The sequence below is a fragment of the Ictalurus furcatus genome, chromosome 6 (genome assembly GCF_023375685.1).
Source record: "Ictalurus furcatus strain D&B chromosome 6, Billie_1.0, whole genome shotgun sequence".
Lineage (NCBI taxonomy): Eukaryota > Metazoa > Chordata > Actinopteri > Siluriformes > Ictaluridae > Ictalurus > Ictalurus furcatus.
This window is the reverse complement of record NC_071260.1, coordinates 24,017,306-24,041,773: the sequence shown is the minus strand read 5'-3', so window position 1 is coordinate 24,041,773 and position 24,468 is coordinate 24,017,306. Positions and strand designations below refer to the sequence as shown.

Sequence of the window (24,468 nt, the reverse complement as noted above, 5' to 3'; positions counted from 1 at the left end):
CTATAATCACACTGGTGTCTAGTGTCACCCAGAGGAGGATGGGTTCCCTTATGAGTCTGGTTCCTCTCAAGATTTCTTGCTTGTGCTGTCTCAGGGCGTTTTTTCCTCGCCATGCTGCCTCTGGCTCATTAGGGATCTAAATCAACATCTGGATTTCTGTAAAGTTGCTTTGTCACAATGTCTATTGTTAAAAGCATTATAAAAGTAAAATTGAATTGAACTGAAGGATAATACATTCACTACACTGCACACTCAATGATTTTTATATATTTATATATTTTTTTATAACATAATATAACATAACATTTGCTGTATAAACAGTATCAACTTTGAAGCAAGATAGCAAAGATACAAGATAGCGAAATTACAATCATAAGGTATAGCAATAATATGTTTATAAAATCTGCATTTGAGTAGAAGAAAGACAATACAGTATTTAATTGAGCTGCTTATTGTTTGATGCATTTAACTTATTTCTTTACTGCCATGTGACAAAGTGGCTATGTGGCAAAGTCTTAAACACATGGATTACACTGTGTAGATTTTTCCTTTTTCAGGTGAAGGCAGTGTAGGCTACAGTTTTCTCTTCTGTGTTATTAAAATCAATACTCATATGAATAATTACAGAAATATCAGACACTAAAGCCCACAGGATTCAGGCAAGAGTTGTGGTTCATGTCGCTGATGGGTTGTGCTTGGGGATGCACCTTACGCATGTCCATGTATTCTGCATTCTTGTCTGCTCCCTGCACTTTCACTTTCTTCTGAAATGGGTTAGTAGGTTAGGAGTAGAAAACAACAGTTGTGAACAAGTTAAGGAAATAATCATTAAAAAAAAAAAACAGTTACGTTTACTTCAGATATTACACACTTATTATAAAAGCTAACAATCTTCCTTGTGTGACTCTCAGATTTAGAGTAGATCTATGTGTGAATTGGCACACAAACCTTGCTCATCTTTAGGCACACCAGGAATAAGACTGCTTACCGCTTAGCAATTTTACAAAGAAAGATGATGAATGTATGAAAGCAAGGCCGTAACAACATCCTGAACATTGGGGGGGGACCAAACCATTTGGTGGGGGTGGGGTCACAAATGTAATGATCCTTTTTAGTTTTCTATGTAATGAAGGTCCAAATATTTATATATACATTATTTATATATACAATACAATAACTTTATATTTGGGACCTAAATAACTACAGTAAAGTCAGTGTGTATTACAGTACAAAAACAATTTAGATTAGATGGTTTATTGTATTTCAGATTTACTCAGACTTTCCTCTTATTATGCACATATATATTGAATAATATGTTCCAAACAGTAGAGCGGACCAAATACGAATTACAAAACCGCCACTGTGTAAACACACTGCTAACTTCTTTCCTGTTCCTGTCAGCTTGCCCTTTTTTCTGCTGCCCCAGATTGCCTTTTCATTATTATCTTTTCATCGTTATTGTCATCATATCTCTGTAAAACATCATGTCTGTGTCAGCTAGCTAGACAAAATTACTTACACAAAATTATTGACTCACTGTCACGTTGTTCCAAACCTGTATGCCGCTTTCAGTGTAACGCAAAAGGAGAATTTTGAAGAATGTTTACACCGCTATACAGAAAAGCAGTCCATACGACACAAAGCTCTCATATGGCCACTTGGAGTATAGTTTTTATGATGCCTTTATAGTGCACCTTTAAAGCTCATGATCACTATCTTCTGCCATTTTATGGAATAGAGCTGTAATAGAGTGGAAAAGAGTGGGGGAAATATCTTCTTTTATGTTATGAAAAGTAAAAGTATTTGGGTTCAGAATGGGGTTCTTGTTTTGGGAGGGGGGGGGGTTGGCCATATCTGATTATTGGGGGTTGGGGCATGTTCTCCTCAGTGTTTATGGTAGTTACGACCCTGCATGAAAGTGTATCACTTACCTTGGGTCTGACCCAATTTTGCTGCAGATGAAGACAAAAAATAGAAGTGAATACAAAAGTACATTTTGTACTTCACTATATTATATAGTAATTCGTCAACACTTTCTATCAAGTTAATGCTGGGACAGTGTCTTAATGGCACCATTTTTATATTTTGCCATATCAAAGTAAAAACTTATAGTGCCAATGTTCTTTCCTAATTGGATTTCAACAGAAACAAATCAAGAGCCACATAAAAAAAATAGTTAAATCACATACATATCTGTGATGTCATCAAACGACTAGAGTTTAAATAATGTAACACTCATGGAAAATCTATGCTATATCCAGACCAGTAAGTGTATGTATATTAAAGTTGTTCTGCCAATACAGAACAATCATACGATCTAAAGAAAAGACTGGTGAACAAAATATAGGTCATGATGCAGCAAATTGCTAAAATTTATATTACACTTTTTGTTTTTAGGATTCTTAGCTTCCTAAAGATGTATGTTCCTCTCTAATAGGGAAGACTGGAGACTCCTTCCATGAATGTTAAATAAATAGCTCCTTTCAGAGAGTTTCACCATATTAACAGCATCTTTACAGATGTTTATAACATCTGTAAAGCTGCTTTGAGACAATGCCCATTGTAAAAAGCGCTATACAAATAAAAGTAAATTGAATTGAATTAACGATATAGGTTTTTATTGTTTTCTTTAAAAATAACATTTTTTAAAATCCATTTATTTTTATTAGATTTTGTGGAGCTTTCACCGTACAAGTCCCTGTTACTATACAAACAATAACGTATTAGAATTGGTGCATTCGTTTAAACCTGTGATTTGAATTAACACCTTAACTACTGCCAGAGCTGCTGTTATACAAAATGAATCAACACCTTCTGAGTAATAAGATTCAAGAATTCAGCAGCACCCTGGTATAACTCTAAATTACTGCACACACCATCATGAAAAACAAAACAAAATATCGAGTCAGTCCATCTCACGTGGTCCAATAATTGTAAAGTTGGTTGCTTGACCATTTTTAATTTTTAAATTTGCTGAGATATTGAGGTTTCCGTAAAAAGTTGTATAACCAAAATTTGTTGTGTACCATGACACAAATATGGCTGTCGTAGTTAAACCAAGTAAAATAATAATAATAATAATAATAATAATAATAAAACTGGTGTTTTTGCATTACCAATACATAGAGGTAATCACTCAAAAAAATTATAATTTTATGGTCAAGCAACCTTCATTGGACCACTTGAGATAGAATGACCCCAAAGGCATTCTGGAGAGCACAAGCATTTCCTCTAAAAAATTTATATATTTCTTACCTGCATTGGAACATAGGTTAATGTTAGCTCTTCAGAAATCGAGAGCTACAGAAAAGGACAAAAGTGATTTAGTTGGCCAGTTTGTTTTGTAAAACATGAAAGCTTGGTGTTAATTATCCTTAGCAACAATTTAAGCACAGGGACCAATAAAAGCTCACAGGAGCCTATAAAATTAATCAAAGGAGTTAAGCAGATTATTGTCTTACCCTTAGTTTGATATAAACAACAGTAATAATGAAACTGTAGAGAATCAGCAGAAGCACAAATCCAATCAGAGCCCAGGTGAGTAAACCGACTAAAGCAGTATGAGCGCAATCACTGCCCACATCCAAGCATTTGCATGAGTCCGTAGGTATCGGAGGTGGAATATCGCATCCTTCAAAACATAATACAAAGGACATTTTTAAATCTTTGCTTCAGTGGACATAATCATACATTTACTGCTTCAATTCAAGAATTTAATGATTCAAACTTTCACAATAACTTTTGCTATAAGAAAAATCACTGATGGGATGCAATGATGATTATGCCTATGTGTTTTTTTTTTAACAGCATGCCCTGAGGTGATTTATTCCTCTTATACCACAGTAATTTGCCAACTTTTATAATGACATGTCACATTTATAGCATTTGGCAGACGTCTTTATCAAGAGCAACTTACATTTATCTCATTTATTCAACTGAGCATTTGAGGGTTAAGCACCTTGCTCAAGGGACCAGCAGTGGCAGCTTGGCAGTGCTGAGATTTGAAGTCACGACCTTCTAAGCAGTAGTCCAAGTCCAGTATCTATCACTGCCCTACTTACATCACATCACACTTTTTTTCACTTACCCCTATCATATGACAACTACCATCCAGGGAGGGTGAAGGCTAACATGTGCTTCCTCCAAAACACATAAAGCCAGACAATCACATATTTTCAAACTGGTACTCATGCTATGCCACAGTGAAGCATAACACAATTGGAGGAAAGTGCTATTTGCCCTATTCTGCATACATGAGCTCACATATGCCCACGATTGGCTAGTGTTGATTGGCTAGTGTTGATTGGCTAGTGTTCATTGGCTAGTGTTCATTGGCTAGTGCCTCCAATTTTGCTCTCTTGGTCTCCAGACCATGGATGGCTGTGGCATTGTCTGGATTTGGAGTTGTATTCTGCCAACAATAAGGTGAACACTCTTCTGTTGCACCACTCAGTAGACCAACTTCACCAACATAATGATTACGCATTAAAAGCTATATGCTATAATGTGAATTTTTAACATTTTAAGATTATGCAGGCCGTCTGCCAAACAAGTCCCTGTGAATGAGCTGTTACTATAGAAATGGTAAAATATAAAAAGAAGCACATTAATATAAAACTGTGATTTGAATTACAGCTGGCACTCATTTAAATTTTTTAGCATCACATATAACATAGATTCTTTGTGTGGTAAAGGCTAGATAATACAACCAACAGAGTATATTTTCCAAACATGGCCCATATTTCTCACCTGGGAACAGCATCATTTCTTCTCCCTTTCTCACTTGGACGGGGAGTGGTCCACTTTTGTAAACCATACAATTAAAAGGAAGTCTTCTTTGCTCAGCAGTAATTTTCAGTGTAAAATTGAACTGTTTTCCTTCTTGTCTCCCTTCACATGCTGTGTTGTTTTGCTCTGTGTTGCAAAAATTTTTATTATTCATGAGCACTTCGGCACCCATAGTCCAGCTTTCCAATGCATTATGTTGACATATTATATTGACTGAGTTGTTGTCTTTGCTGTTGTACTGCAATAGTGTCCACACCTGGAATCCAGTGCATACTGGGGAAAGAAATTCAGCAGATTAGCTTTAGAAATAAGAACTAGCCATGAATTAGAAGACCTTGTAAAGATGTAAAGCTCTTCTTTACACTTATGTATAATTTTCTCTCTTTTCTTTTCCAGTAAACATGCTATAAATAGTTGGGGGAAAACAATGTCTATCATGTGTGTCAATCAGTGCTACAACTAAAATTGAATTGAAGTTATTGACACACCCATTTTTATCTGTTAAATGAAGGACAATCTCTTTTAAGCTGCTTCTGTATGTGCTCTTGAAAAAGGAAACATGATAAAGGAATGGCTACAATTATAGAAAAAACATATATACAAAAATTATAGTTAAAACATATATACAAAGATTTAAATATAGTACATAAATGTATAAAGCCATATAAATATACATTCATATAAATCTATGTATGATGAACAAATGTTACTATTCCACACATTTTTTTTTAACTCTTGGTAACAATCCACTCACCTCTGAAGAAATAGTTTCAGAGACATAATGAATAATGGCATAATAAATGTTACAGTTTTGGAATATATAAGGAATATGCTATTTGCTCATAGCCACTTACCATGTTGAAGTGTTAGAGAAAGGCAAAAAAGGAGAGTAAAATCTCTGTCAGACATGTCAACCTAAAGCGTGATGAGTATGCTTTACAGATTTCAACCCACATTGTGTATTTTAATAAGGTGGAAAAAAACAGGAAATGAGTCACATGCTCAAAAAAAAAAATTAGGTGTCTATGGTAGTGCCTTGTAGACAGTTAACAAATGCCAAAAAGAACTTAACGGATGCTAGTTTTGTCCACATGGATAATTTTTGCCAATATATTTATAGCATTCTGAGGTGTTTAAATAAATTTTCCGCTTTCTTTTCCTGATTCTGACCAGAAGCTGATCAGGTGTGTGGGTGTTTTCTTGAAATCGGTTTAAATTGAAAGGAAACACACAAACAGACGTTTTCCTTTTAAACACCCACATTTTTCATATCCCTCAAACTGATGTTTCTTAGCATGTGTTATTGGGGCACACTGTTTTGCATAGTTTCAATGTTTTCTAACGCACAACACAATGGATCCAGCCCAACAGCTCATTATTAAACCTGTCAAGAGTTGTATGTGTAAGGAACAGATTTGAGTTGAGAAACACTGTATTAAGTAACGGATTCATATGTTCAGTGCCCTCCACTAATATTGGCACCCTTAGTAAATATGAGCAAAGAAGGCTATTTCAGCTTTTCTATGGGTTTCAGGTCAGGGGACTGAGATGGCCATGGCAGGACCTTGATTTTGTGACAGTAAACCATTTTTGTGTTGATTTTGTTGTATGTTTTGGATCATTGTCCTGCTGGAAAAGCCAACATGGACCATTTTAAGCTTTCTGGCAGAGGCAGTCAGGTTTCCATTTAATATCTGTTGATATTTGATAGAGTCCATGATGCCATGTATCCTAACAAAATGTCCAGGTCCTCTGGCAGAAAAACAGTCCCAAAACATTAAAGAGCCACCACCATATTTAACTGTGGGCATGAGGTACTTTTCCATATGGCAACCTCTCTGTGTGCGCCAAAACCACCTCTGGTGTTTATTGCCAAAAAGCTCTATTTTGGTTTCAAATGGTATCCCATTTGAAGTTCCAGTAGTGTCTGACAAACTGAAGACGCTTGAGTTCATTTTTGGATAAGGGTATAGAGGCTTTTTTCTTGAAACCCTTCCAAACAACTTGCGGTGATGTAGGTGACTTCGGATTGTAGTTTTGGAGACTTTCTGACCCCAAGACGCAACTAACTTCTGCAATTCTCCAGTTGTGATACTTGGAGATTTTTTGGCCACTCGAACCATCCTCTTCACAGTGCGTTGAGACAATATAGACACACGTCCAATTCCAGGTTGATTTATAACATTTCCAGTTGACTGGAACGTCTTAATTATTGCCCTGATGGAGGAAATTGGCATTTTCAATGTTTGTGCTATTTTCTTATAGCCACTTCCCATTTTGTGAAGCTCAACAACCTTTTGCCGCACATCACAGCTATATTCCTTGGTCTTACCCATTGTTATGAATGACTAAGGGAATTTGACCTACATGCTACCTCATATGTATACCCCTGTTGAACAGGAAGTCATGGTTAAACAACTTCCTGTTCCTAGTCACCCAGGTGTACTAAAAAATGTAAAATATCAATGGCAATATACTTCAAATATATATATATATATATATATATATATATATATATATATATATATATATATATATATATAAAAAATTAAGAACGAAAAAAAATATATTACATAAAAAATATATTGCCTTTTATGAATGTACAGTATCTCACAAAAGTGAGTACACCCCTCACATTTTTGTAAATATTTGATTATATCTTTTAATGTGACAACACTGAAGAAATGACACTTTGCTACAATGTTAAGTAGTGAGTGTACAGTTTGTATAACAGTGTAAATTTGCTGTCCCCTCAAAATAACGCAACACACAGCCACAAGAAAGCCCGCAAACAGTTTGCTGAAGACAAGCAGACTAAGGACATGGATTACTGGAACCATGTCCTGTGGTCTGATGAGACCAAGATAAACTTATCTGGTTCAGATGGTGTCAAGCGTGTGTGGCGGCAACCAGGTGAGGAATACAAAGACAAGTGTGTCTTGCCTACAGTCAAGCATGGTGGTGGGAGTGTCATGGTCTGGGGCCGCATGAGTGCTGCTGGCACTGGGGAGCTACAGTTCATTGAGGGAACCATGAATGCCAACATGTACCGTGATATACTGAAGCAGAGCATGATCCCCTCTCTTCGAGACTGGGCCACAGGGCAGTATTACAGCATGATAACGTCTTTTGCCTTGCTAAAGAAGCTGAGGGTGAAGGTGATGGACTGGCCAAGCATGTCTCCAGACCTAAACCCTATTGAGCATCTGTGGGGCATCCTCAAATGGAAGGTGGAGGAGCACAAGGTCTCTAACATCCACCAGCTCCGTGACGTCATCGGGAGGAGTGGAAGAGGACTCCAGTGGCAACCTGTGAAGCTCTGGTGAACTCCATGCCCAAGAGGGTTAAGGCAGTGCTGGAAAATAATGGTGGCCACACAAAATATTGACGCTTTGGGCCCAATTTGGACATTTTCACTTAGGGGTGTACTCACTTTTGTTGCCAGCGGTTTAGACATTAATGGCTGTGTGTTGAGTTATTTTGAGGGGACAGCAAATTTACACTGATACACAAGCTGTACGCTCACTACTTTACATTGTAGCAAAGTGTCATTTCTTCAGTGTTGTCACATGAAAAGATATAATCAAATATTTACAAAAATGTGAGGGGTGTACTAACTTTTGTGAGATACTGTATATTCATGGATAGTTAGATTTTTTGTTTAAATGGATTTAAAGTAATAAAAACAGTGTAGATTAGCATTAAACATTAATGTTAAACATTAAACATTAATCAAACAAATGAATTAAAGTTACAGTACTTAGTTTACAGTATTCAGTCAGAATAGCTTAAATACATTTCCTGTGTGAATGTGCAGGATTGAGGAGTACGGTTAGCAGATTTCAGCTGTGGCAAATCTGGACAAGACAGGGACAGAACCAAACAGAGAACATACAATTATTTAAAATAGTTGGAAGATGTTATTGCGTAACAGTTGTTGAGATATTTCGCATCTGAAATTTTTTTTTTGCTTTTTTTTTGTTGCTATAATTTCAAAATAACCTGTTCACTTACCTGTTTACACCAAACACTGCCATAACTTAGCCTATCTTTGCCTATGTGCCTACACACATGTTGTGTCTCAATTCACATATTACCACACTAAATTATATGCTTAAAATAGTAATGATCCATTGGGCGGGTACTAATTTGACATGTTATTTAGTATAGCCTATGTGGTTGGAGACGCAGACACAGAACACAGCCACCCATAATTGAAAACCCCAACACATATGGAGTAAGATGCATTGACAGGCCTAGAAGTCACATAATTTATTTCACATGCCTCTAAGTATCATCCATGAAGAAGAGACACGCCTAGAGTGAGTAGAGTGGCATGTCATGATAGGGATCAAATGTCCAGCCAGCTTATAGGCCATGGTGATAAAGTTCATCACCCAGTGGACCAGTCTCTGTTTCCTCTGTGACAGATAAACAGTTGGACTGAGTATCAAAGAACCACTTATGTGCAAGTAGAACAGTAGAACGTGCACCACACACAGCAGAGCTGAAGTGGCAATCTCAAAAATCTATCTTTTACCCATGAAATGCTGTAAGGTTACAAAACTGGGATATGTGTTTTTGGACAGAACCCCTGGGTTTAAGCAAAGGGTCAATAGCAGAGTCATCTGTTCACTAATATACCAATAACAATATACATTTGTATAGTGTGTGTGTGTGTGTGTGTGTGTGTTTATTTATCAGGGCCTGATACACATGTGAGAGACTGATAAACTCCTACAGATAATGTTTAAGTAACTGTTGCTAAAGGTGGTTCTACATTTTACTGAATTATAAGGTGTACTTATTTGTTCCCACCTGGTTTCTCAAGGTTGGTTTACTTTTTGTAAAAAGAACTTTTAATTACTGTTCACATCAAACATCAAAATGGGGGAAAAGTGTGATCTCTGTGGCTTTGTTCATGGCATGCTTGTTGGCACTAGAAGAGCTGGTTTAACTGCTGATCTCCTGGGATTTTCACACACAACATTCTCTAGTGTTCACACAGAATGGTGTGAAAAACAAAAAACATCGAGTGAGTGACAGTTCTCTGGGTGGAAACACCTTGTTGATGAGAGAGATCAGAGGAGTATGACCAAACTAGTCTGAGCTGACGGGACGGCTATAGTAACTCACATAAGTACTCTTTACAACAGTGTTGAGCAGAAAAGCATCTCTGAATGAACAACACATCAGACTTTGAGGTGGATGAGCCAAACTGGACAGGTGAATATTAGAAAGAAAATCACCTGTCCAGTTTCAGTGAGTCTGTGCCCATGACAGCCTCACATTCCTGTTCTTGGCTTTCTCACTAGAATAAAAACATATGTAAAAAGTTACAAATAACAACTTCTTCATTAATGAATAAAAGGAATAAAGTGGTGAACAAATTGCAAGACAAACCGCTGTGATTAGGACCATCAAATGATCTGGAGAAACCGGCATTCAGGGAAACTGTGTGAGGCTTGCCAAGGCTGACCTCAGAAATAATGTAATAGGAATAAATAGAAATAAAGTGTTACTTTTTTGCCTTAAAATATTACTTTATTTCTTTAACTAACTTTGAACTTTTTTTTGATTATAATGAATGAGTCCATTGCAGAAACACTGTATCTTTGATATAATGTCCATGATGTTTAATTATACATTTCGAATTATACAGCTGACATTTCTTTCCTTTAGTTATAGCAGCTTGTCTTCTTACTGTTCAGTTCACATTTAAATGGCATGTTGATTATGTATTTTGTCTTCAACAAATAATTTTCTTTTTATGTGGAGACCAAAAATGCTGTGCTTGGTTACTCACACTTGAGTTTCCTCTGTACTGTCCCAGTTGTGGTCAGGACATTTATGGTTCAATTCAAACTAACGTAAAGACAACTGATATGTCCAACACATGTGTTAAAAGTGCAGAGGCTTGCTGTAATCTGAGGCCTCATATGTACTAGAACATCCTGTTTTTCAGATGAAAGGTAAGAAAAAAAAATGATGAGGTACACAGAAAAGTACAAATGTATGTGATTTCTATCCAGATAATGTCTGTATGAACTAAAAGATAATGTTTGATGCTGATAAAGCTGAATGTGTACTTCACAGACAATGAATCTAAGACAGAAAATGGAGAAACTGAAACATAATTCTTAAGTTCATGTTTACTGAAAAATTATTTTGTATTGGTTATATTTAGTGGACTGATGTGAAATATACTGCAGTTATAACCTAAATAGTTTTTTTGTGTTATGGTCAAGAAGAGTCAAGATCTCCTTTTGGCACATATATTGTCTATGGAAATATACACCAACATGGTGTTGTTAGAATTCAGCTAATAGGTAAATCACATAGTCTGTATACAGTCACCGTCAACTTTATTAGGAACACCTGTGTGCCTGCTCTTTTATACAGTTATCCAATCAACCAATCATGTGGTAGGAGCACAATGCATAAAATCCTGCAGATATAGGTCAAGAACTTCAGTTAATGTTCACATGAAACATCAGAATGGGGAAAATTTGTGATTTTTGTTATATTAACCGTTGCATGGTTGTTGGTACCAGATGGGCTGGTTTGAGTACGTCAGGAATTGCTGATCTCCTTGGAATTTCATACACAACAGTCTACACAGAAAGGTGTGAGTTTGAGTGAGCAACAATTCTGTGGACAGAAATGCCTTGCTGATTAGAGAGATCAGAGGAGAATGACCAGACTCTTTACAACCAAGGTGGGCAGAAAAACATCTTAGCCTGCACAACACATCAAACCTTGAGGTGGATGAGCTACAACAGCAGAAGACCACATCAGGTTTCACTCCAGTCAGCTAAGAACCAGAATCTGAGGCTATCATGTGCACAGACTCACCCAAACTGGACTGATTTTTTTTTTCTAATCTAAAAGCTGTCCAGTTTCTGTGAACCTGTGCTCATAATAGCCTCAGATTCATGTTCTTGGCTGTTGTATCCCATCCACCTCAAGGTTTGATGTGCATGCTGACATGTTTTTCTATTATAAAGAGTGAATATATGAGTTACTATATCCTTCCGGTCAGCTCAGACCAGTCTGGTCATTCTCCTCTGATATCTCTCATCAACAAGGTGCGTCCACCCAGAGAACTGTCCCTCACTCATTGTTTTTTTGTTTTTCACACCATTCTATGTGAACTCTAGAGACTGTTGTGTGTGAAAATCCCAGGAGATCAACAGTTTCTGAAATACTCAACCAGCTCTTCTGGTACAAACAACCATTCCACGGTTAAAGTCATAGAGATCAGAGTTTTTCTTCATTCTGATGTTTGATATGAAGATTAACTGATTAATGATTTTATGCTGCTGCCACATGCTTAGCTGATTTGGTAACTGCATAAATGCCTAGGTGTACAGGTGTTCCTATTAAAGTGGATGGTGAGTGTAAATCTATGTGCAATAATGGTCAGCGGTATGAAATGAACACCTGGAAGACATCTTTTTGACAGTATTGTGACATCTGTGACATTTAACATCTTTTTGACAGTATTAAGTTTAGGACCATGTAAATAGGCAGTGGCATCCTCATTTATTTCCGGTAGAGCATGATGAAATATAAATAAAATAAAATAAAGTAAAATCACCACATGAACTGTACAATTACCTTGATAATCCCTACTTTGTGATATTTATATTTCAGATCTTTGTCAAATTTATAATGGCATGTTAATACCTTTGTGAGAGATCAGTTGAAATGATAACGTATGGGGAAAAACAAAATCTAAACCTCCACTACTTCCTTTGCTCTCAGATTATGTTTTGATTGCTGAGTTTCTGCTTTGTTGCTCAGATTTTTATCCTGGTTAAAGCGTTGACTACTGGCCTCTTCTCAGGGTTGTGTCTCCTTGCATGTGTTGCTTGACTTTAGTGCAGATTTTGATACAATTGATCGTACTATTCTCCTTGGTAGACTAGAAAATGTTGTTGGCATTAAGGGAACGGGCCTCTCCTGGCTCAGGTCTTATTTGACTGATTGCTATCAGTTTTTAAATGTAAATGGTGACTTCTCTATGCATACTAACGTGAAGTTTGGTCTTCCGCAAAGTTCTGTTTTAGGCCCACTGCTTTTTTCTTTATATATGCTACCTATGGGTCAGATTATTCATAAACATGGAATTAGCTTCCACTGTTATGCTGATGACACACGGCTGTATGTTTCAGCGAAGCCAGATGACACACACCAGTTTAATAAAGTTGAGGAATGTTTAAAGGACATTAGACACTGGATGCTTATTAACTTCCTCTTACTTAATTCTGACAAGACAGAAGTACTTCTACTAAGACCACATGCAGCTAGACGTAAGCTTTCTGATTACATAGTAACTCTGGATAGCCGTTCTCTTTCATCATGTATACATAGCTGTATACATCAATTTAGTTTTATTTGTATAGTGCTTTTAACAATGGACATTGTCCCAAAGCAGCTTTACAGAAATATATGAATTCAGGATATAGATTTTAAATGTATGAATTTATCCCTAATGAGCAAGCCATAGGTGACGGCGGCAAGGAAAATCTCCCTGAGACGATATGAGGAAGAAACCTTGAAAGGAACCAGACTCAAAAGGAAACCCATCCTCATCTGGGTAGCATAAGGAGACTTATGCTAGGATAGTGAAATGTACAGTTTGTGTATTTTTTTTTTTGTTTCTTCCTCTTATTCAACAGTAGTTTCCTTTCATCAAGTCCTTTATTCAGGCCCCTGAAGAGACCTTGATGAGATGTTGGTTGCATTTAGACATACCTGTTAATGTTTTCCAGGCTTTAACTGAATTTGTTTTCTAAATTTGAGCTTTCTTTTATACTGTCAGTTTCTTCAAATCATTTGATGCTTTCTGTTGGCCTTGATTGACAGACATATTACAATTACAGACTTTTTAAGAGGAAACCTTTTATTTAACTTAGCAAACTTAATCATTTCTGCAGAAACTTTCAAAATATCTAAACAGCTACTAATCATTACTCATTCCATCTGTCAGTTACTGAATAAAAACCCGTTAGGACTAATAACTAATAAACTGGGATGTAAACAATAGTTAGTAATAAAAGGTTAATTAGTAATAAGTTAACATTTGAGTGTAGACTGAAAGCCTGCTGTAATGGGTAACCGTTTTTAGTAAAATTGACAATATTTCTTCTAAAATTAAGTTTATTTTGTAATAAACGATTGTGATTATACTTTAGTTAAATTCTTTAATACAGTCACGTTATCTGAAACTTGTGATTGAGGTTAAAAACATGCTTTGAGGTTAAAAACATCTTTGATCACCCATACACATTGACAAGATTTGCACAGAAGATATGTCAGTTAACTTCTAAACAACAGTGAATTGAAGTCATATGTTACAGCTACTGCTCTTATGCATTATGTTGTCTTGTTAGATGATTTATCATGTAGGAGTCTCGAATGTTTTGACACTACATGTAAATTGAACATTTATAGTGTTGAGTGTGAATCATACATACTGAAAATGATCAGGGATGTGTCACATAAACGCTGTAGGTAACTCTTATTTTCCTACGGTGACATGATTTGACGTGATGCACTGCTAAACTGAAATCATCCCTAGCATTTCAGAGACACGGCATTCAACTGACTCTTAATAACCACAGAGAAAAACACAGAGAGTCAATTCTTCTTTGAATACACCCTACTCGATTAGAGAAGTCATTTCTGATATAATGAACACATCTGGTGGTTAATTCTTACAGGAAACAGAGACACATTTTTTTTAATTGACATTTTTGTTTAATTGACTGAGAGGCAGTTATTCAACATTGGTTACACTTCCATAGGAAACATGTAATGTTTCTTTTCCACTGAAAATTAGAAAGAAATTGCACAGGAAGCTGTGCTACAAGCTGACTTATTTATCTACCTTCAGATAAAACAGAAAATAGCGGTAATTTATTACTATTATAGTATAATAGTTTAATTCTTAGGTAATGCAGACTCAGATGAATATCACTGATAAGTATTGTACATACATACATATAATTGTCCTTAGATGCATGGAGATTGAATAGTGATGAGTTTTGTGTGTTTTATTGTATGTTTGCATTGGTGTTTTGTAATTTTGGGAGTGTAAAGCACTTTGGTCAACTTGTTTTGTTTTAAATGTGCTATAGAAATAAAAGTTGATTTGATTTGTTGATTTGATATCACCAAAAGTTCCTGTAATCGCCTTTCTGTGAAACGTGTGTTTGTATCACGTGATTGGATTTCCGTTGTGTCAGGATCATTTTCATTACCTGGGTATAAAAAATAAATACAATATTTGATCAGCATTTAAAAAAAATAAAAGTTATACTGTACATTATTATTATTATTATTATTATTATTATTATTATTATTATTGTTGTAGTAGTAGTAGTAGTAGTAGTAGTAGTTTACAAAAGGTTTAATGTAGGCCTACCTGTAGAATAAGGGTGATGGTGGTGGTTATGAGAATAGCAGACAGCACTATGTTGGGAAATGAAAGCGTTTGATCATATGTGATCTCGGGGATTTCCTGGATCCTAGCTTGCGTGTGTACAGGGGGGCAATCTGGGCTGTCTGGAGAGGAAAAATATAACAGATTATTCAGTACAGCAAATTCACTTGAATTCAGTAAAGACATTTTGAAGATAAGAAGGTTTTTATTGCTCGAAACCTTTAGCAAATGGAAAAAGTTTCAGAGCAAAATACTTCAATTCAGAGATCAAAGTTCCTATCAAAGAATCCACAGAGCTACTGACGTCAACCCAAAGCTTTATTTTTGTAGTGTTATGAATCCAGTATGTGGGTTGGGGAGGCCCCGTTTCCACTGAATAAACCACAACATTAAGAATGCACATTATGTTTGGTCTCAGATCTCTGGCTCCCTCTAGAGTCCTGACAAGGTCTCTCTCTCTCTCTCTCTCTCTCTCTCTCACTCTCTCTCTCTGTCTCTCTCTGTCCCCCCCCCCCCCCCATAGACTTTACACTACACTTATTCTCAGTTGTTATGTTGTAAGGCACACCTACACTGACATACATGTATCAGTTATATCTGCTTTTACTGAGCAAACTTATAGGTCAGTGTTAAAAACATATCTATGAACGTTTTCTATGACATGTTTAGTAGAAAGTTCAGAAGACTTAAAAACTCTCATGCCCTACTACTACTAGACGATGCTGACAACTGCGAAGTGCAGGAATATAGGGTGATCAGTGAGAGTACATACACAAACAATATTAAATCAAAAGCCACCATTCTGTCTATATGTTTCAAAGGATTTTTTCAGTGACTTAAACTTCAGTATGAACGTCCAAAAAACAAAAAGCGATCTGACTTAAGCATTTAGTTGCAGGTGGTCAGAAAGCACTATGTATATAATATATGCCAAAAGTTCAGGTAAAGGTAAAGTATTTTTGCAGTTACATCCAAATGAGGTCTGTAACCAGGTAAATGGGTGGACAAACATTAATATAGAATGAGAATACCAGATTCAGCAACATCTCTTACCTGGTATATGCACCAGCGTGCCATTCCCAAACTTGCTGATGTATGGTGGTGGGAAGATGACATCTATTTGGCATCGATAGAGGTCAGTGTCCTCCCCCCTCAAGCCAAAGATGGTCAGGTCCACTTTGCCTCTGCTTACATTACCTCTGCAGTAGACTCCACCATTTGTCGCTATGTGAGGGTTTGAGATGTTGACATAGGCACTGCAGATCCTTTTTTCTCCATACATTCCCTTATATACAGACACTTGCATTTCTTCTGGCTGTGACTTTGTATTAATTGTGCAATGAAAAGACACTTGCCCCTGTCCTCCCACTGCATAGTATGGCTGAGACACAGTGAAAGCTGGAGTAACAGAGAAAGACAGAAATATCAGTAAACTTGAAAAGATTTCTAATAAAATACCATAGGAAGCTAAATTGTAGGGTACTCACCATGCCCAAGTGGGAAGCCCACGATCAGTGTGATAACGAAGGCAATCATTGTGTAATGCTGGTGGTATTTCCCATTGTCTTTTTATGCTAGAAAATCTTCAAACTATTGTGGAAACCTTTGTGACATCATAACTGTGGCAGGAAACCTCAAGCTGACGGTAACTGCCCGTATTGAGTGCTAATTTATACATTTGCATGACATACGTGATGCAAGTTTGCAGCTAACTGATGGAAAAATGTTCAACGTGCAATTGCAAAAAAGCAACATATCAGCAAAATGAACAAACCTAACCAGAGTTTAACCGAACCATTCTGAGCTTAACTCAAAATGAAACTCTGATAGCAAAGAATGGAAACAGTAATGTGGTATTTCTGTGAAATAGTTGTGCTAAATCATGAAATTTAGGATTCACGTGTGTGTCATGCATTCTAAAAAATTCTTATTTTGTGATGATATATGCTAAGTGGCACAAAACGTTTACACGATATTTTTTTGAAACAATATTTTGATGGAAGAAATGTGACCAGAGGATTCAGAGGACTTTTTGACATCTGAATTTATTTGTTTAACATTATTATATCTAGGAACATCTTAGCAAGTGAAAAGGTCTGGAATATAGACACGTTTTAATAAATTGATATCTTCTCCTTCTTCCTATTATTATTATTATTATTATTATTATTATTATTGTAATACTAAGTACTTCTGTACATATTTGTTCATTTAAATTATTTACAGTACTGTGCAAAAAATTCACCCTTGGTCAGCAAACAATAATGATGTAATAATGAAAAATGTACAGTACATTAATTCCATTTTCAGTCAGTCAGCCATGCAGTACTTATTAATGCAGGTCAACATTAACGTTCAATATTATAAATAAATATTTACAGATTTCTACTGTTTTAAAGTTGAAGGACTTTGTGTGATTTATGAATAATAACAGCAATTATGTTGGGAAAGTTGGGAAAATTAAGATGGGAAAATTTCTTTAACAGAAAATCACACAGGTCTTCATGTACAATACATTGTCCTATCATTATTGTTTGCCACCAAATAGTTAACAGTAAATACTGAATGGCCATTTGATTGAAAACTGAAGGGAGGTCTCTAACTTTTGCATAGTACTGTATTTCACACGTATAGAGCTCACTACAAGATAAATGGTTGAAAAAATCTATCTGCCAGAAAAAAATGCCTATATGCAAGATGTTTTCACTTGCTAAGGTATCTATTTTTTATTGTAGTACTGATTGGATAAAAGGTGAAATAAAAATATTACATCAACATGTTTAAATAATAGAAATAAACACAATCGGGTAAATTCACACACTTTGCTTTATTGAACAGTTCTTCCAATAAGTCCATATTTACAAAGAATTTGAATAAATTACATACATATTCATATATAAACTTAGATGAACAGGACAATGTTTTTATTAAACTGACAGGACATAGTCACTTGGTCAGGTACAAGTGAACTGGTATGACCAGTGGATGGGTGGCAGCTGGAGCTGATGCTGAACTTATTTAACTCTTGAGAACTCTCCTGGCCTTGTGTTGAAGTAATCATTCTGGGGTGTATCCTGATGCTTGAGTTTCCACTGGTTCAGAAACAGAAATATTGTTTAGTTTTGTATAACATAGCCATATGATGTTCAAGGTTGCCCACCTCACTGCAAAAAAAGAAATCTTAGCAACTGAAAATATTTTCAATATAGTCTCATGTATGTAGTCTTTCCTACTATAAGATTACAATAAACCAAATCTAAGATTTTTAAACCCAGTTCTAGATTTTTCTTTCTTTCTTTCTTTCTTTCTTTCTTTATTTATTTATTTTTACTAATTTAAAGCTTGAAATATTCTTGTTCTATTAGGAGATATTTTCACCTAATGTTGAGCATTAATTTCTAGGAAGAAGCAAAATGATCTTCCAGTAAAATAAGAAAATCTAAATATTTAAGTGTGTAAAAATCTAAAAACAGGCTGAATAATCTTATTTTTGATTTATAATAATTTCATAATAAGAAATATTAGATCAATTTTCCAATGTTCAAGATATTTTCACTTGGTAATATCATAATAGCATTTTTCTCAGTGTCCTCATAGGGTTAGTGTTCAGTTCAGTTCGGTTCAGTTCATACCGTAGATATGAACTGAAAGGTATAAACTGAATTAGACGGTTTGTCTTTTGTCTTGTATATTATATGTGGATCATATGCGTGGACACTCACAGCAAAGGAGCAGATGACAACTGTGGTGATAAAGTTATACAAAGCCAGTAATCCGCAGCCTGCAGCAAGAAGTAGCCAAGATACTGACTGTTCCTCATGAAGACAGCCCTGAAGTCCTGGATCTAGAGAGCAATAAGCGGATAACAGTTTTACCGAAGGGCTTAATACATTTACACATGTGCTTCATGTTGCTATTGGCTTCTGCTTGGACCTGAAAATACAGTACCTGTAACAAGAAGAAAAGTGTGAGTTGTTTTGGCGGCATCTCCATGTGCAAGTGTGCAGTTGTACAAGCCTGTGTCATTGACTTGAGGCTTGTCTATCACATAATCTACAGTAGTGTCATTCTCAACATGGACACTAAACCTTTGCGTTTCCTTTGATCTCTTTGTTATTTGAGTCTTTTGGAAATCTGCAAAATGCAGCTCTGTCTCCTTGTATAGAGTGATACGAACATTCTCCTTATTAACGTCCAGACCTGGGCAGTTGATGGAAGCATTGGAAGCATCTGACATCACTGTCCGTATCACCAGGTTCCCGTCTGTAAACACAATAACACATGTTATTGTATGCTTATAAGGCTCTGGTGAATAAGAAGAAATGTGTCAGGATGTGGTCTGTCACTACCCTCCTCTTCTCATCTTGTCACGCGCCTCTCTATTTTTTTTTTTTTTCAAATATGGTTTTTACTTTCGTTACAGGTGCCACATTTTACTTTGGAAATATAAATGAAAATGAAAATATTTATTTAGATAAGGGTATTTAAAAGGTTCTCAGTAGTGATCTTGAGTCAAATATCAAATATGTATTTTGCTACATTATTTACAGTGTATCATGTTTACATGCTGCTCTTTCTTTCTTTCTTTCTTTCTTTCTTTCTTTTTGAAACTATTCTTTCTAGAGACTATTATCTTGCTCAGAGATATTACCACTTACAAACCCCATAATAATGTACTGCATTGTTTCTCTTCACAGTGGCTTTGCGTTAGTAATTTTCTTAGTTTTCTGAAAGCTAAGCAGTTGTCCAAATACTGAATAAAATACACAAACCTTTGATGCATAAGCTGTTTTTTTCCCCATCTTTGGAGTGAGAGCAGGAAAAGGTTGGAGAAAAGGACAGGAGCACAACAATACAAGCGATCCAGTCCTCATGCATCTCTGCACTGCTGCCACTCACAAGTGAAAGAAGAACAGACAACGGCCGTTTTCCTGTTCCTGACTACACATGGGAGGACACTCGAGTCAGAAGCACCTACTCTACCTACAGCTGACTTGAATATATCGACTGTATCCTATTATACGTAGAGCTAACTAACACCTAGACAACAGTCTAATTTCTCACTGAAATATTACTTATTTTTGTGAAATGTTTATGTAAATGTTTAACATCTATGAGTACCGGCACCCACTTATTTGAGTTATTCTACCTTAAAGAAATAAATTAGAACAAAGAGAATTTTCCATATTACTCAGTTTAATTTGGATAACTTCTAATTATTTATAGAAACATCTATTTTAGTATTTTCTGTTGAAATGAGGAGGTTGAGTGGATTTTTTTTAGAAATGAGTCACAACTTTCCTTTCATTGGTCACATCACAACATGGCACAGTTTGGAGGTATTTCTCATTTTTAGTAGATTTTTATTTTATTTTTTTAACTTTGCTGTCTGACACAGGAAATAGATACTTTTTAGGTGTGGTGGTTTAGGTTTTTCTTTTTCTTGTATGTATCTATGACAGTTGCTGATTTTAAACTTTTACATCAGTACAAAATAGTGTTCTTGTTATTGGACCAGTAGTCCGTTCAGTAGCATTTGATATTTCAGAGTGTATATACAATAAAAAAAAACAACAACTTATATTTAATTTTTAAAAAATTATATATTTTTCAATAATATATAACTATATATAATATTTTTAGGGATGCACCGAATGTTAGGCAACCGAAATTATTCGGCCAAAAATAGCAAAAAAAAGCATTTTTGGTGTTCGGCCGAATAAGTGAAAAGGCCAAATAAATTTGACCGAACAATGACATGTTTGATGACGCGACCAAATAGCCTAGCAACCAGAGAGAGACGCGCGAATGTCATGACCTCGATGAGGGGGCACGCGCGCATGCACGAGCTACGTGCACGAGCTACGTGCTCTTCGGATGTTGACGGAAGTTTACTGTGGACACGTGTGTTTGTTTTGTTTCTGTTCCGGAGTATTCTGTCACGTATTCTGGCAAAGCAGGAATCAGAGTCGTGGTCACAGAAAACAGCATCAAAACACAAAACAAGAAACATGAACTAGTACTATGGACTGGGAGCGGAAAAACCAGCGGGGACTAAATTAACTAATCTATAGTTTAAACTAACTAAATCTATCAAGGAACATAACATTAACAACGTATCTAACTATACTATATCTACTATAATACTCCGCGAGGTGTACAGGGACACGAACGGTATATATCCCCAATATAATCAGCCGTATACAACCCAATAGAACCATTTTTTGCACTCTTGTTAATGCACTTTTTTGTTGTAGGCTACAGAGTGTTCCATTCTTTCAGCAGTCAGTCATAGGCCTAACATAGGCTATTCAAGGGGAGCTCAAAGATGACCACATCAAAATATTTTTATTTTAGTAATTTATTTATTTCAAGTTATATTGTCCCTTGTTGGTAGCCTATGCCTGCTGGAATGAAAAAAAAAGTTCAGTGTTAAATAAATATTTTGAAATTGTTGTTTTTGTAATTGATTTTTTTCTTTGAAAAGCAAGACAAAATAGTAAAAAGCACATTTTGACTATTTCATTTATGCAGTGGTGAAAAAAAAGGCAAAATAAATGGAAAAAACGCGAAAAAACATGTTCGGTATTCAGCCTTCGGCCAAGTTTTTCCATCATATTCGGTTTCGGCTTCGGCCAAGAATTTTCATTTCAGTGCATCCCTAAATATTTTAATAATTTTTTAAAAAATATCTCATTAGTATTGTCTGATTATTTATGCTTACCAAACATATTTCAAGTATTTACAGGGCATGAACTAAAATAAAAGTTTTAACTTGTAATAACTGATATGAACCACGTGGTGGCAAGATTCACACAGAGAAAGTCTATGAACAAAGCAATTTAATCAAATGTCTGGCCTTCAATTGAAGCTATTCCCCTCCATCACATACCTAGCAATGCAAAGATAATTCTGAATATCTGTGCTGAATTTAAAAATATGAATGTTCCAAAACAACAATACATTATGCATTCATTATCAATACATTGATTTGCTCTGGGGTGCAGATATATATTGACTATAGTGGTCTCGCTTTTGGTTTAAGTGGTGATGACTCATCAGCTGTGATTTCTCTGATGTGGTTAGTCTGTAGCCTCAGAGCACAGTCAGTATTGGTCTCATAATGTCTTTCCCTATATATAGGCTGCTCATGTTTCCGCCTTTAAAGCCCCCCTCACCCACCAATACAGTCTGTGTGTCTCCCAGCAACATTACAACAAGGTACTCAAACTGAAACTGGTGCATGCATTTCACACACAGTTTGTGCATTTGTTTCAAACCTTTTCCTTCCTGTACTGGAAATGCATATAGTCCACAACAATCTATAAACAGGGTGCAACAAATTAGTCATATACTGTTTACTGCAGTGCATGCCACAGTCTACAATATGATGAAATAGGTCAGATTAGATTAAAAACAACTGATTCAACATTTATGTGAATGGATAGTGCAATTTATCTAAAAATAAACCTGAAACATTACAATAATCATTCATCTTCAGTAACCGCTGTATCCTGGTCAGGGTCTTGGTGGGTCCAGAGCCTACCGCTTAAATAGTGGGTGCGAGGACATGATACACCCAGGATTGGACACCAGTCCATCACAGGGCACAGTGCACACACATATTTAGAGTAGCCAGTCCACTTACTGGCTTGTTTTGGGGCATGGTGGAGGGAACCCACACATACATAGAAAACTTTCAGTAACTCGAACTCAGGATCAGCCCGGGAACCTGGAGCTGTGAGGCAGCAATGCTACCCCCTGTGCCACCAGGCTGTCCATGACAATAGATTATCTAAATTAACAGAGAAATAACTTGAAAAGAACTGACAGAATTAAGCCAAACTTATGGCATGACCCTCTCAGTCTCCAGACTAGATTTAAAGAAGATGTTGAAGGACATCTGACAGTAATAACTCATATGACAAGACTAATGGATAAAGATCTGCAAAGCAGTCTGGCATCTAGAACATATATGTGAGGCTTAGGGGGTGGGGCGCAAATATTATTATTTGCCAGTATAAATGCAGACATAGTTATTAAGGCATATTATGTTCAGAAAGGAAGATGTAAACCTTTTAACCGTAATTGTATTTTCTTTTTTATTAATATCTTAGCTTGCACTATTTGACTAGTTTCATTACCTAATAATAATTACATTATAATAAAGGCCCATTAACACACTAAAGTTCTCATTAGTTAAAATAAATGTCTTTGTCTTTTTTCTTTTGTTGTAGGGATATTCTTCACTTTCAGGAAAAAAAGGTATGTTATCTTGTCACTGGAGTGGTACCTTTCATGCAGCAATATGGATATAGTGTAGTATAGCATTTTTATTTATTTATTGATATTTGGATTAAATCCAATCCAACTTAACTGAGCAGTTAATAAGAATTCAATAATAAATATAATAACTTTGATCTTGGATGTGTGGGGGCAGAGTGGCTTAGTGACTAGCACATTTGCGTCACACCTCCAGGGTTGGGGGTTTGATTCCCACCTCCACCCTGTGTGGGTGGAGTTTGCATGTTCTTCCCGTGCTTCTGGGGTTTCAGTCCAAAGACATGCGTTGTAGGATGATTGACATCTTTAAATTGTCTGTAGTTTGTGAATGAGAGTGTGTGTGATTGTGTGCTGCGATGGGTTGGCACACTGTCCTGGGTGTCCTCTCCCTTGTGCCCCGAGTCCCCTGGGATAGGCTTCAGGCTCCACACGACTCTGTGCAGTATAAGTGGTACAGAAAATGGATGGATGGAATTTGGTAAATAATAATAAAATAATTAATGATAATCAGTATCAAAAAAGAGAAGCTGTTAAGCAGGAGTTTCCCAACTAGTTTCCCATGACCCCATGTGGGGACACTTAATTTACAAATGGGGTCATGAGAGAAGCTCACAGTCTCTTCTTTTGCTTTATTCATTTACTTTACAAATTTATATTATGAAATTTTACTCTAGCTGTGAAGATGCTTTTGTGTGCTACTATTTTAAAATGTGAGTTCCTGGAAGTCACATTCAATCAAGCGACAATTCAATGAAGAGTGTTTGTGCCATTTTAGGTTTTTGCAGTATCCTATCATGCTACACAAATGTAGTGTAGACTTCAGCAATAAAATGTAAATAAATAAATAAATAAATCTTTGTGGTGACATGAAAGTGCAGCAGGTAGTGTTGCAGCTTTCCACCTCCATGATCTGTGTGGTCCCATCCAGCGTGTGCTTCAGCTTCATG

General features: G+C 36.1%; 2 protein-coding genes across 4 annotated transcripts; both read right to left on the bottom strand.

The window, feature by feature from the left end:
- On the bottom strand, positions 1-5,790 carry si:ch211-67e16.3 (uncharacterized). Of its 3 annotated transcripts, none has more exons than XM_053627917.1 (6): positions 5,643-5,786; positions 4,750-5,061; positions 3,462-3,631; positions 3,256-3,300; positions 1,932-1,952; positions 1-761 (listed from the first exon to the last, which is right to left on the bottom strand). In XM_053627917.1, the coding sequence occupies exons 1-6, from the start codon at positions 5,695-5,697 to the stop codon at positions 633-635; spliced, it is 732 nt and encodes a 243-aa protein (XP_053483892.1). In that variant the 5' UTR covers positions 5,698-5,786; the 3' UTR covers positions 1-632. The 3 variants fall into 3 exon arrangements, with proteins under 3 accessions (XP_053483892.1, XP_053483891.1, XP_053483890.1); XM_053627916.1 differs by having other exon boundaries at positions 1-764; positions 5,643-5,784; XM_053627915.1 differs by having other exon boundaries at positions 1-1,952; positions 5,643-5,790.
- Positions 5,791-14,562: 8,772 nt separating this feature from the next.
- On the bottom strand, positions 14,563-16,778 carry cd28 (CD28 molecule). Its single transcript, XM_053627914.1, has 4 exons — positions 16,726-16,778; positions 16,292-16,636; positions 15,221-15,360; positions 14,563-15,056 (listed from the first exon to the last, which is right to left on the bottom strand). The coding sequence occupies exons 1-4, from the start codon at positions 16,772-16,774 to the stop codon at positions 14,967-14,969; spliced, it is 624 nt and encodes a 207-aa protein (XP_053483889.1). The 5' UTR covers positions 16,775-16,778; the 3' UTR covers positions 14,563-14,966.
- Between the last annotated feature and the right edge of the window lie 7,690 nt (positions 16,779-24,468).

Excerpts from the sequence above, each read along its gene's own strand:
- si:ch211-67e16.3 (XM_053627915.1), bottom strand. The coding sequence starts at position 5,697 with ATGTCTGACAGAGATTTTACTCTCCTTTTTTGCCTTTCTCTAACACTT. Across the intron at positions 5,062-5,642 it reads TTCTCTAACACTTCAACATG|TATGCACTGGATTCCAGGTG; the intron begins GTAAGTGGCTAT and ends TTCTTTCCCCAG. Across the intron at positions 1,953-3,255 it reads TAACCTATGTTCCAATGCAG|CAAAATTGGGTCAGACCCAA; the intron begins GTAAGAAATATA and ends CTTCATCTGCAG.
- cd28 (XM_053627914.1), bottom strand. The coding sequence starts at position 16,774 with ATGATTGCCTTCGTTATCACACTGATCGTGGGCTTCCCACTTGGGCAT. Across the intron at positions 15,361-16,291 it reads CACGCTGGTGCATATACCAG|ACAGCCCAGATTGCCCCCCT; the intron begins GTAAGAGATGTT and ends TTTCCTCTCCAG. Across the intron at positions 15,057-15,220 it reads CCATCACCCTTATTCTACAG|GTAATGAAAATGATCCTGAC; the intron begins GTAGGCCTACAT and ends TTTTATACCCAG.